The sequence below is a fragment of the Cricetulus griseus genome, chromosome 4, assembly GCF_003668045.3.
Source record: "Cricetulus griseus strain 17A/GY chromosome 4, alternate assembly CriGri-PICRH-1.0, whole genome shotgun sequence".
In the NCBI taxonomy this organism is placed as follows: Eukaryota; Metazoa; Chordata; class Mammalia; order Rodentia; family Cricetidae; genus Cricetulus; species Cricetulus griseus.
Window position 1 is genome coordinate 176,632,849 of NC_048597.1, and position 12,804 is coordinate 176,645,652.

Here is a 12,804-nt window from a genome sequence, read left to right on the forward strand (position 1 = left end):
GTAATTCAGTTTGTAGAGCAGGCCAGCTTCACCTAGATCCATCTGCCTCTGCCTCTGCCTCCTGAGTGCTTCAACTAAAGGTGTGGGATACCATGTCCACTGCTTCTCGGGGTTCTTGACCTGCACACTGTAAAAGACAATGCCGAAATGAAAGGGATATGTGAGCTATGGGACACCCCATCCCTGAACAGCCAATTCTAGACTGTATTAAACACTTTTTACATTCTTGGAAAGGGAGAAAGAAAGCCATATAGGCCATAGAAAACTGCAGGGGGGATAAGTATCTTGTGAGCAGTTTCCCAGAGGAAACTGCCAGGAACTCCCCACAAACCTCCTACCCTCTCCTACTAAGACCCAGATAAGCGCTGGGTAGGCCCTTTTCTCTTTAGCTGTGTGGGTGCAGGTGATGTTGCCAAGATGTTGTATTAAAAGACAATGCCCTACAGCTTCATTAGAATTTGAGGGTTGTTTACACGATTACATGAAGAGGAGAGGAAGAGGAGCTTGAGACAGGGTCTCACTCTGCAGCAGGCTTTTCTGGTCTAGAACTCACTATATAAACCAGGATGCCCTCTGCCTCACTGTAGCCTCATATTCACAGAACTATGCCTGCCTAGTTTCCCAAGTGTTGAGCTACAGGTGCAAGCCACCACACCCTGCTGCTAAGCACACTTTCTACCACTGAGCTACATTCCTAGCCAAGTGAGGGTTTGTTTGTTCCTGTTAACCATGGTATAGAAGAGAGAAAATAAATTGAAACCTAAAAACTCTGAGTTTATCTCTCTCTCTTTCTCTCTCTCTCTCTCTCTCTCTCTCTCTCTCTCTCTCTCTCTCTCTCTGTCACCCACACAGGTCTTGAGCTTAGAATCCTCCTGTCTCAACTTTCTGAGTGTTGAGATTGTCAGCCTGTACTACCAGGCCTGTCTTCTAATTCACTATGAGGATGCAAACTGCACAAAAGTCAGGAAATTTGTCCCTTTTCCTCGCTTTTTGCAGGTCCAGGATTTAGAATGGTGCCTGCACATAGTAGAGAACCCATGAGTGTGAAGGAAGTACAAGATAGCTCATAGTATTTTGATAATGAGTTGGGTGTGTGTTTAAAGTCTTAAAACCTGCTCTGAGGTCAGAAATTTCCTAAGGGATACTTAGAGAAAAAACACTGTCCTTTCTTTCAGGGAGCTCAACATCAAAAAACTTGAGTGGAGACTCATTTAACCTTACAGTGGGTCAGTACACACTGTGCAATGGGACATGCTGCCTTCGGATCATTAATGCCATTACAATAATCCCAATGACACACCACTCCCACACACAATAGTAACAGAAACGGGGGTGGGGGGGTGGGGAGTGGGGTGGAGTCGGGGGTGGTGACTTAGTTTCTCTTCCGATCTGGTCTCCTCCTACTACTTTCCCAGCTATCCTTACACTACTTTCCCTTATCTAACTTATAGTGTGGATTAGGAAAGCTCTCTTGATCTGCCTCTGACTATAACAGTTACCCTTGGGCCTTATTTCTCCATTTCTAATGTATCAGTGTCATAAACATTGTTCTTTCATTGCAACTAAGTGACATGTTGTTGTACCTATTTTACGGGGTGGACCCTGGCCCCAAAATAAAATAAAATAAATACTGGACAGCCTATTGAAGATCTTTTACATTAAGGACAAAATTCTCTATCCAAATTCAGGGTTTTTCTTTTTTTTCTTTTTTCATCATTACTGTGTAATGCTGATGTTTCCAAAGTCATAGCCTCTCTGCTTCTGTCATCTCAAAAAGGCAGGGATTTTGCTTTTTTGACTTCCTGCTTTAATGCAAATGGGGGAGGAGGGAGGAAGGGAGGGAGGGAGGGAGGGACGGACGGACAGACGGACAGACGGACAGACGGACGGACAGAGAACATGAGGCCTGAAGGAGCCGGTTTTCTCCTTCTGAAATCTTGTGGGTCCCAGAGACTGAACTCAAGAGTTGGTAGCAAGTGCCTCTACCTGCCCAGTCATGTCTTCAGCCCGTGAACAGGGAGTCTGTCTACTTTGAGTAGAAAATATAGACATACTGATTGTGTGCTGGGGTGAATGCTTGTTGATTCTTAGGATTTTCAGTAAGTACCTGCCTGCACCTTTTCTGAGTTTTCCCTCCAGTCAGGCATTCTACTTGGCGCACCTCCTCCGAGCGCTCGGTGGCGCTGTTGGGCCCCATCACGCGCAGTGGCGAGCGTCATCCTTCTTGGTCCGGCCTCTAGCCTTCCCCCGTCGGAGGGCGGGGCTCCAGGAACCGGAAGTGCCGAGGCCTCTGCCGCCGTCTCGGTCGCCGCCGCCTTTAAGCCCCTTCGTCCGCCGCCTGGGTGCCGCCGGTGCCGCCGCCGAGGAAGCTGCTGTGGCCCGGACGGGAGCAGAGGCGGCGCGGCATGAAGCGGCGTAGGCCCGCTCCATAGCGCGTCGGGACGGTCCGGGCGGGCCCGGGGGGAAGGTGCAGTATCCGCCCGCTCTCCCTCCCCTGCGCCCGCGAGGCCGCGGTGCTCCGGCCGCCCGCCCTCGGGCCGCTTCCGTGGGGCAGAGCGGGTGGCTGGGTCCCGCTGGCCGGAAGAGGAAGCGCACTCGGATTGCGAGGCCGCCAACGTTCGCTAGGCGCCCCTGAACGCTGGCTGCTGCCCGCTCGGACTCGCACGTCCGTTATCTTGATAGAGCCTGGCTCGGGTTGGGATGCCGGGGACGGTCCGGGCTTACGGAGGAGGAAACGGAAGTCTGCGAAGGCGAAGGGGTTCGCCTGAGGTCCGCCAGTGGCGGATGGGATTTTCCTTCGGACTCGCTGCTTTTCCCCAGCCGGTGTTCCTTCCTCCCTCCTGCTTCACTCTAGATCCATTCCTCCGCGCTCACTGTCTCGCTGCCATTCTGTTCCACCCATCCATTCGCACCAGGGTCCTGCCCTTCCTGTCCAGCTTGCTTACACTCTAAGCCTTGGTGTTCCTAATGTCCTTCCTCGACACATCCCCTACCACACCTTTCCTCCTCCTTCATCCATAGCTGTCAAGCTCTTTGCCTTGATAAACTTTCTCAGTTGTAGACGCCAAAGAGTGAAATGGTTAGGCTCCAGTGAGGTGTGCAGAGCTTGGACGTCTAATTGGCCCTTACCGTAAAAACTATGGGATGCCATTTCAGTGGACCACACCCCAAGAATCACAAAGCTCTTTTTAACCCAACATCCCATTCTCAGAGTGAGGGGCTTTGCGCTTTGAGGTGTCTTGAATCTTAGCCTGTTGCTGCTGTCTTAACTTTTTTTACCCTCCTGTTGCCACATAGCTTTTCTCAATTTTCTGTCACCCATGTGAGGGAATAATAGGGAGCTTGGAGTCTAAACTGATAACAAATAAGATGTAATCACACACACAATTTTTATTTTCTAAACTAGATAATCAACCGGTTTAGTGATTATTTTTCCAGAAAAGCTACCCATCTCACTTATTCTCAGTAATATGGAGAGAAAAGAAAGCAAAAATGGAATGCACTTAAAAATGAATAAGACATTCTTTACCTTGTCAAAAATTCTAGCTGGTTATGGTGGTGTACACCTGTAACCCCGGCATTTGGGTGGCTGAGGCAAGAGGATCTTGAGTTCAAGGCCACCCTTGGCTACAGAGTGATACCCTGTCTTCTAAACAGACAAATGAACACAATTTAGATGATTAAATTCAGGTTCCCTTTCTGCCTATAATGGACATCTTTTATTGTACTGAATTCTCTCACCAGCTCAATAAGACATCATGTAAAAGGAACATAGGCACATAGAAATAAATTATATCTTTGTGTTGTGTGTGCTTGCGGCTCTACACGCACATGTCTTGTGAATCATGTGGAAATCCGAGGATAACTTTTGGGAGTCATTTCTCCCAAACTACACTTTGCTGAGACAGAATCTCAATTGCAGCATACTCCAGACTAGCTGACCCTCCAACTTCAGCCAATCCTTTCTATGCCTCCCTTGTCGCATTAGGGGTACTGGTTTTACAGGTGGGCCAACACTTTCCTGGCTTTCAGGAGATCCTTAGGCTCTGCCTCACGTGCTTTTACCCCACCCCCCACCCCTGGTTTTTCAAGACAGGGTTTCTCTGTGTAGCTTTGGAGCCTGTCCTGGCACTCGCTCTGTAGACCAGGCTGGCCTTGAACTCACATAGATCTGCCTGCCTCTGCCTCCCAAGCTAGGAGTAAAGGCATTTGCCACCACCACCCAGCGCTTTTACCTTTTAAACCAATTCCCTGGCCCTAGAAATAAACTGAATCTGCCGCTTTCAAAGCTTTACAATTGGCATCTCATCTATTTTATTTTCAATTTATTGTCAACTTTATTTTCAATTATGTGTATGTGTGAGGGTATGTACATATAAGTGCAGTTCCTCTAGAGACTAAAGGTGTTGGATTCCCCTGACAACTGGTCTTAGAGGTGATTGTGAGCAGCCAAAAGTAGGTGCAGGGAACCGAACTTGGGGCCTCTCCAATATCACTACTTGCTTATAAGCACTAAGCCATCTCCAGCCCACTTTTGCAATTTTTCAAGCCCTTCTATAATTTATCTCTTTACTGTGTCTTGGCCTCAAGATTTACATTGTTCTTAGGACTTAAAGCTTCAATTTGAGCCATACATTTCTGGAAAAAGTAATTTTAGGGCTGGAATTGTTAGCAAAGGCCTGTAATTGTAGCACTCAAGAGGCTAAAGAAGGAGGACTGAGAATTCAAGACCTGCCTTGGATTTTGATAAGTTGGAGATGCAAAATAATTCAGCTATTACATATTACACTAAAAGGAAGTCTATCAGTTAATACCATTTTGGGATTTTTAGGCTTATTTGTTGGCCATGTATGGTCCATTTTAATGATCAACAATCTCTTATCTGGTAAGCAGGATTGGATGGTGAGAAAAGGAAAGATTCCTGTGAGAAGAGATCAGGATGAACGGAGAGATCTGTGCTTAAAGTTGGGCCAAGTGACAATGATCTCTTTGAAAGTAGAGATCTGAGCAGATGAAAATACAATCAGGTAGGCACCAGGGAAGGTCCATAGGTGAAGAGGTTGGTGGGGCAGTGTGGTATATTTACTGTGCTGGGAAAATGGACAGGACCCTGTTTGAAAAAATTCAGGCCACATATTTTGAGAATGTGTTTGTATATAGAATGTCGGGGAATTCTGGAAGTTAGTTGCACATTTGTGCAAATTGCACAATATTTGTTGTAGAAAGGGCCAAATAAATATTTACTCTGAACAGACTGGCAGAATGTCATTTGAATGATACATGTGTGAAGACAAATAGCACAGTCCATTCAGAAATTCCTAGTTTTTAAATAGAGACTGATGTAAGTTTTTAGAAAGAAGGATTCTAAAGTTGGTAATTACTCCTGCTGAGCAATAAGGCTTTGCAAGTCTGTTCTGAGCTGCTCTCTTCTGTTATTTGGTCTTATACTTGCAAGGGATGGAGTGGAAATGGAATTATACACATAAGAGAACTGAGTCAGATTAGTATAGATTCTTTTAATTTTAGTCCATTGCTCCATCAGAAAACTAGGTCTTTTGACATATTTGATTGACAGTGGGCCTCCACTAGCTTTCAGGTAGGCCAACAACTGCCACTTTCACATACTGCCACTTGTGTCCCAGTTGATCTAAAAGCCTAATTCACTACCAGATTTTAGTCAGTGGAACCTTGGATGCTCAGTGATGAGAGTGTTACAACTATACCTGATGTAACAGTATTTGGACTACTCTACTTTGTCATTGTTCTACTTGAAGTGACAGTATCATGCACTGTAACAAGGGAAATGATACAGTGTTCCCTGTGCACAATTCAACACCTTTGCATACCAGTAATGCAAGTTAGGTGGACTGACAGCCCACACCTTCTGGTATCTTGCTAGTTGCAGATAACTTCTGCATGAATTGATGTTAACCTGCAAAGCTTAGCTTTAAAAGAAAGACATCATATTAAATACACAGCCATGTATTGATTGTTGGAAGAGGAGTTGATTATGTGAAATGTGGTTACATATGTAGTTTGTTTTCTTTTGTGGAACTGGGATTGAACCCACAACTGAGCTTCATCTCTACATGGTTTTATGATAGCATTTTTATTTTGGTTATTTTTCTCTCATACTTTGCTCATGTTAGTTTAAATATCAGAAAGATGAAGGGGGAAAGTGTATCTTCTGGATTTGTAAAATAAGTACAATCAGTTCTCAAAGCTATTAAATAATTATGGTATTGAATTGGTAATTGGGTTCACTTATAAAATGCTGATGGGAATACCATATGCTCTCTTCATTAACTACTTCAACTAATTAAAGCTACTTAAAGATAATATATTTTTCTTTTTTGAATGATAATAGACCTTACATAATCAGGAAGACTAATCATGAATCATCAGTAAAATTTAAGTACCACAAGTATTTGATATAGTGTGTACAGAGGAGCAGAAGGTTCAGAATGTATCAATTTGTAAGTGTTTAGTTGTTTGTGGAGTCCTTGTCTGTAAAAGAAAACAATATATTTTCTTAGGTTACTGCCCTAGTTAAGTTATAAGTTGTTTTGTAACAATGTTACTATGCTAATTTGTTACATTTTAGAAACATCTATCAGCATTTGTTAGAAGTGTTACTTTTTAAAATGCTAAAACACTTAACCTCCCTTGGCACATAGCTTCTGTATTGACATGCTCTGGGGTAGACTGTAGCAGCCAACTGGCATGTGGCCTGTTTCCTTCTAGTGTGGGAAAGGAAAAGGAATTTTGGCAAGAGATACCCAAGGAGAACCTTTTATAAAAAGTTCCCTGGAGGGATTTATAGTCACTGTGAAATTAACATGACCTCAATTAAAAAAAAAAATCTTTTTGAAACTGAGCACAGAGGTGGGGGTGGAGGACACTGCTATTGCTTTTCTTATTAGGTTTCAAAGCAGCTGTGTTGAACGACTTATTTATTTATTTGGTTTTTCCGTACCTGTCATTGTGATAATAAAATAGAAGACAGCCCTCTGAACGGCTTCTTGTGGCTTGTTTTTCCAGGAAAATGCAACATGGCAGCAGCAATGGAAACAGAACAGCTGGGTGTTGAGATATTTGAAACTGCAGAGTGTGAGGAAGGAACTATTGAATCACAGGATCGACCTAAACTGGAGCCGTTTTATGTCGAACGATATTCTTGGAGTCAGCTTAAAAAGCTGCTTGCTGATACCAGAAAATATCATGGCTACATGATGGCTAAGGCACCTCATGACTTTATGTTTGTGAAGAGGACAGATCCAGATAGCCCTCACTCAGACAGGGTCTACTATCTTGGTGAGTATGAAGTTACACTTTCTGAAAGAAGGCATTTCCTCAAGTCAGGACTAACTGTAATTCAGACTCTATTTCAGTAGTAAGCAAATATGTGGCTTGTTTCCTTTAAAGAAAAAAAACTCACTTTTAATTTGAAGAACTTCTGTTCAGTGGCTGTATTAATTTTGATTAATCTCATTAGCTATATTTTTACTTGCAGGCAGCAGGTAATTGACCCATGATCTTTTTGACAAAGTCAAAGTTAAGCCGAGAATTGATTCTTCCTAAAGCTAGTTTGAAATGCCTTTCCTTGAAAATGGTCACATGAGGACAAACTGTAAAGCCTTGGTCCTGCTCCCATCCTTAGCAGCTGCAGATTTCATTGTTTTCAACCAAGTCTTGGTCTCTTCTTCCTGAGTCCATGTATTCCATGCTTAAGACCTGTCTGAATTAAATATATTTGTCTACTAGTTTAATGTGTTTCCTTTTTTGTGCTGGAGATTGAACCCAAAGCCATGTGCATGTTAAGAACACATTCCACCACTGAGTTACACCATAGCCTCCTTGAACATTTGCCCCCCCCAACTTTTGCCTCTTGTATGTTGTGGTTATAGATGTGTGTCATTATGCCCAGCTCCTAATTTTCTTTCCTTTTAAAATTTTTATTAAGTTTATTTGTGTGTGTGTGTGTGAGAGAGAGAGAGAGAGAGAGAGAGAGAGAGAGACAGCGAGCGAGCACATACGGCTGGCTAATCATAGACTTTTAATGAAAAGTCAAGGCAGTAACTATCACTGTGTTAAGTCAGAAAGTGGGATTGCTTGGACAAAGTGTATATTCTGAATTTTTATTGATACTGCTTAATGTCTCCTATAAAAAGGCTGTAGAATTTGTATTTCTGTAATCATTGTTTTTGCAAGATCTCTGACTCACTGTGTAAGAGATGCTGGCCTTGAACTCGTGACCCTCCCTCCTCCACCTCCCACATACTGAAATTACAGTGAAACATCACTGTATCGGTTGTTATTGTTACTTTTGTTATTGTACTTTTGTTATTGTTGTTGTTGTCAGGGTTTCACTGTGCAGTCTCACTGTCAGGCTTTGAACTGAAGAAATCTGCCTCCCCCTCCCAAGTGCTGGGATTAAAGGCATGTGCCACCACACCAATCCCCGTTATGGTTCTTTTGGTTTTTTTTGTTTTTGATTTTCTCTGTTTAACAGTCTTGGGTGTCCTGGAACTCACTCTGTAGACCAGGTTGGCCTTAAACTCACAGATATCCACCTGCCTCTGCCTCCCGAGTGCTGGGATTAAAGGTGTACACCACCACCACCCAGCTAGTATATACTTTGAAACTCCAAAGACATTGTTACAATCATAGAACTTTTTTTCTTTTTTTAAGATTTTATTTATTTATTTATTTATTTATTTATTTATTTATTATGTGTATAGTCTTCTATCTGCAGGCTAGCAGAGGACACCAAATCTCATTCCAGGTGGTTGTGAGCCACCATGTGGTTGCTGGGAATTGAACTTAGTACCTCTGGAAGAGCAGTCAGTGCTCTTAACCGCTGAGCCATCTCTCCAGCCTCCAATCATAGAACTTTATAATGAAGTAAAACTGGAATTAAGTTGAACTTTTTTGTTTCTATGTACAATTTAGATAATTAAGAAAATAAAGTTAAGAAAGAAGAGAATTTCTAATCTGAAATCTCATCTGTTATTTACCAAAACTAACAAAATAAAAAATGGGTTGTCTTAACTCTTATGTTGTCCTACATGCTTTAATAAGTTTTGTCTTTACATGAACTAGGATCTGAATATCAAGGCTGGAGAGATGGCTCAATTATCTGAGTTAGGTAAGGTTAGGAGTACTTGCTGCTGTTCTGTAGAACTCAGGTTCAGTTCATAATATCCACATCATCAGGTGCCTCACGCCCTCCTGAAACTCAGCTCCAGGGATCTCGTTGAGCATCTACACATATGTGGTACACATTTATGCATGAGTGTGTGTGCACATGCTCATACACAAAAAATCTTTTTGTTTGTTTTGTTTTCTGTTTTCTCGAGACAGGGTTTCTCTGTGAAACAATCTGGTACTCGCTCTGTAGACCAAGCTGGCCTTGAACTCACTGAGATCTGCCTGCCTCTGTCTCCCAAGTACTGAGATTAAAGGCAAGTGCCGCCATTACCTGGCACAAATAAAAATCTTAAAGTTTTATTATCAGGGTGAAGCACTTTTCCTGTGACACTTTGGGGAGTTGTTTTTATGTTTACTTCTTAGTTTTGTTTGTCCATCTGCCCAAATTGGACTCTAACTCATAATCCTGCTATTCCTGAGAGCTGAAATTGTAGACATGTGCCCTGACACCACAGAATCTTTGGTGAGCTTGTTGTTCTTTTCCTTACATTTTTTTCTTTTTGGAGACAAGGTTTCAGTTATCCCAGGTTGACCTCAAACTTCAGATTCTCAGGCCTCTACCTCCTGAGCTCTGAAATTACAGGTGTTTGCTACCATGCCCAGCTTGAAACATTGTTTTCATTCAAGAAAATTTCCAAGGCATAAGGCATGTGCACACTCTACTTAATAACATCATTTTGGTTCCAGTAGAATAGAAAACATTGTAATATGTAGAAGGTATTATATATTTGTGATTGTTGTAATAAGGACAGTATTACAAAATAGTATTATGTGTTGGATCTTTGTTTGTTTTTCCCCTTATAGCCATGTCTGGTGAGAACAGAGAAAATACACTATTTTATTCTGAAATCCCTAAAACCATCAACAGAGCAGCAGTCTTAATGCTTTCTTGGAAGCCTCTTTTGGACCTTTTTCAGGTTGGGACAATTATTCTTGTTTCTATGATTTGGTATATATTTCTTCATTTATTTCAGGGCAAGAATTCATCTAGGGCTTTATATTTTAAGTAAATGTGAATGAAAAGGTATTAAAATATTTCATTACTTTTACATGGCTGATATAGAATATTACAATTCAAGTTTTTGGTATTTAGTATTTATTTTAAATATTTTAGTTTGCAAAGATGTTTGCCTACAAGTATGTATGTGCAGGACTGGTACCTATAGGTGGCAGAAGAGAGTATTGGATCCCCTGGAACTGGAGTTAACAAATAGTTGTGAGCCATCTAATGTGGGTGCCAGGAATCAAACTCAGGTCCTCTGAAAGAACAAGAAATGTTCTTAAACACTGAGCCATCTCTCCAGCCCTATTTTATTTATTTTTGAGGCAAGGTCTCATTGTGTATTCCTGACTAGTCTTGAAGCTTACTATGTAAACCAGACTGGCCTTGAACTTCTGGCAATCCTCTTGCCTGTACTTTCTGGAACTTGCCCTAGCCTATAATCCTAGTACTTGGAAAGTGTGGAGGTCGAAAGGTCAGAAGATCAAGAAGTTTGAGGCTGGCTAGTACCCCACCACACACACTGTTCTCTTGGCTTGCCCAGCATATGCTCAACGACTGTGTTCAGTTCCTATCAAGGCAGCTAGGGAGATCCCTGCTCTACACTAACTGTATACAAAGCTACTGGATCATGGTTAGACTATAGAGGGCCTTCACTACTGAGATGATGGATTTTATTCTTGTTTTCTAATGTGTGCAATAGTGATTAAATGGTTCTTTACTCAAAATTTCATGAGAGTTTCTGAGATTAATCTGCTTAGAGTAGCTGGCAATTTCTGAGTCACTCAGTACAGACTTAAGCACTGAAGAGATGCTAGAATTTCAGCAAATTACAAAGACTAGTTCTTGGAAGACTAGAATGGGTGACTTTCCTTTTGTTGTAGGCGACACTAGACTATGGGATGTATTCTCGAGAGGAAGAGCTCCTCAGAGAAAGGAAGCGAATCGGAACCGTGGGAATCGCAGCTTATGATTATCACCCAGGAAGCGGGACATTCCTGTTTCAAGCTGGTAGTGGAATTTATCATATCAAAGATGGAGGCCCACACGGATTTACGGTAAATTACAGTTATTATGTGTTAACTCTTTTGGTGTCCTAAAGAGAATTTGTACCCAAATCAGAAAGGAAATTAACAAATAAACCAAAAGGGTCAGTTTACCCACCAGTTAAGAAATTAATGTTAATTTTTAAGAGTTGATAATTTCGGCCTGGAGAGAGGACTGAGAGGTTAAGAGTGTTGGCTCTTCTTCCAGAAGTCCTGAGTTCAATTCCCAGCAACCACATGTTGGCTCATAACCATCTATAATGAGATCTGGTGTCCTCTTCTGGCATGCAGGCAAAACACTGTATTATATAATAAATATATAAAATTAAAAAAAAAAAAGAGTTGATAATTTTGCTGGGTGGTGGTGGCTCACGCCTTTAATTTCAACACTCGGAGGGCAGAGGCAGGCGGATCTCTGTGAGTTTGAGGCTAACCTGATCTATAGAGTGAGTTCCAGGCAGCCTCTGAAAGCTACAGATAAATCCTGTCTTGAAAAACAAAGCAATAAATAAATAAATAAATAAAATCTTAAACAAACAAAGGAAAACAGATGGGCACTGTAGAAATGGCAGTTTAGTTGCCAGGACCCACTCAGGCAGCTCAGAGCTGCCTGTAACTCCAGCCACAGGGAATCCCCTGGCTTCTGCAGGTACCTGCACTCACATGCACATAGGCAGACACACATATAATTAAAAATGATAAAAATAAAATTTTAGAAATGTTAATAGATTTTCAGTACATATATCTGGGGGAGGGAGAATGGGAGTGCAGGTGTTCTTAGGGGCTGGAGGGTACATTTCCTGAAGCTGGAGTTGCAGGTAGTTGTGAGCTGTCTGACACACATGCTGGGAATTGAACGAGCAAGAGCAGTATAGGTTCTTCAGCCCCAAGATACAATTTTTAAAATGCTCAAAATCTTTTCTGTGTTGGGCAATAGAGAAAATGGCATTAATTTCCATTTTCTCTATGTGCTAAGGGAGATTTTGGAAGATATTCTCACAAGATCTTTTATTTTTTGGTTTCCCTGAAAAGCTAATTTTTTTGTTTTGTTTTGTGTTTTTGTTTTGTTTTGTTTTGTTTTTTGAGACAGGGTTTCTCTGTGTAGCATTGACTGTAGACCAGGCTGACCTCAAATCCATAGAGCCTCTGCCTCCTGAGTGTATGTATGCCACAGGGTATATGTAGATCACAGGACAACTTGCAGTACCGTTATCTTACTCCACCATGTAGGACCAAGGGATTGAATTCAGGTTGTTGGTCTTAGCAGCAAGAGCCTTTACCTGCTGAGTCATTTTACTATGCCTTGTTACATTTTAAAAAAAGATTTATTATTATGTATACAGTGTTCTGCCTGCATGTATGCCTGCAGGCCAGAAGAGGGAGCAATATCTCATTACAGATGGTTGTGAGCCACCATGTGGTTGCTCGGAATTGAACTCAGGACCTCTGGAAGAACAGCCAGTGCTCTTAACTGCTCTCAAAAAAGAAAAAAAAAGTTCAAGCAAGGAGGTGGTGATGGTGGTGGTGGAACACACCTTTAATCCCAAC

The 12,804-nt window shown here is 42.0% G+C and overlaps 1 protein-coding gene across 5 annotated transcripts in view; it reads left to right on the forward strand.

Moving 5' to 3' along the window:
* The first annotated feature begins 1,963 nt into the window (after nucleotides 1-1,963).
* Dpp8 (dipeptidyl peptidase 8) overlaps nucleotides 1,964-12,804 on the forward strand; it is a 50,639-nt gene continuing 39,798 nt past the window's right edge. For 2 of the 5 annotated variants that reach the window (XM_027411346.2, XM_035443773.1), the window contains exons 1-5: nucleotides 2,326-2,467; nucleotides 4,894-5,027; nucleotides 7,042-7,314; nucleotides 10,015-10,127; nucleotides 11,095-11,268. In XM_027411346.2, coding sequence (XP_027267147.1) covers nucleotides 5,012-5,027; nucleotides 7,042-7,314; nucleotides 10,015-10,127; nucleotides 11,095-11,268 — 576 coding nt within the window. In that variant the 5' untranslated portion in view covers nucleotides 2,326-2,467; nucleotides 4,894-5,011. Of the gene's footprint in view, nucleotides 2,100-2,325; nucleotides 2,468-2,526; nucleotides 2,770-4,893; nucleotides 5,028-7,041; nucleotides 7,315-10,014; nucleotides 10,128-11,094; nucleotides 11,269-12,804 lie in introns of those variants that run through there. The other 3 variants (XM_035443772.1, XM_035443771.1, XM_035443770.1) reach the window with 3 other exon arrangements.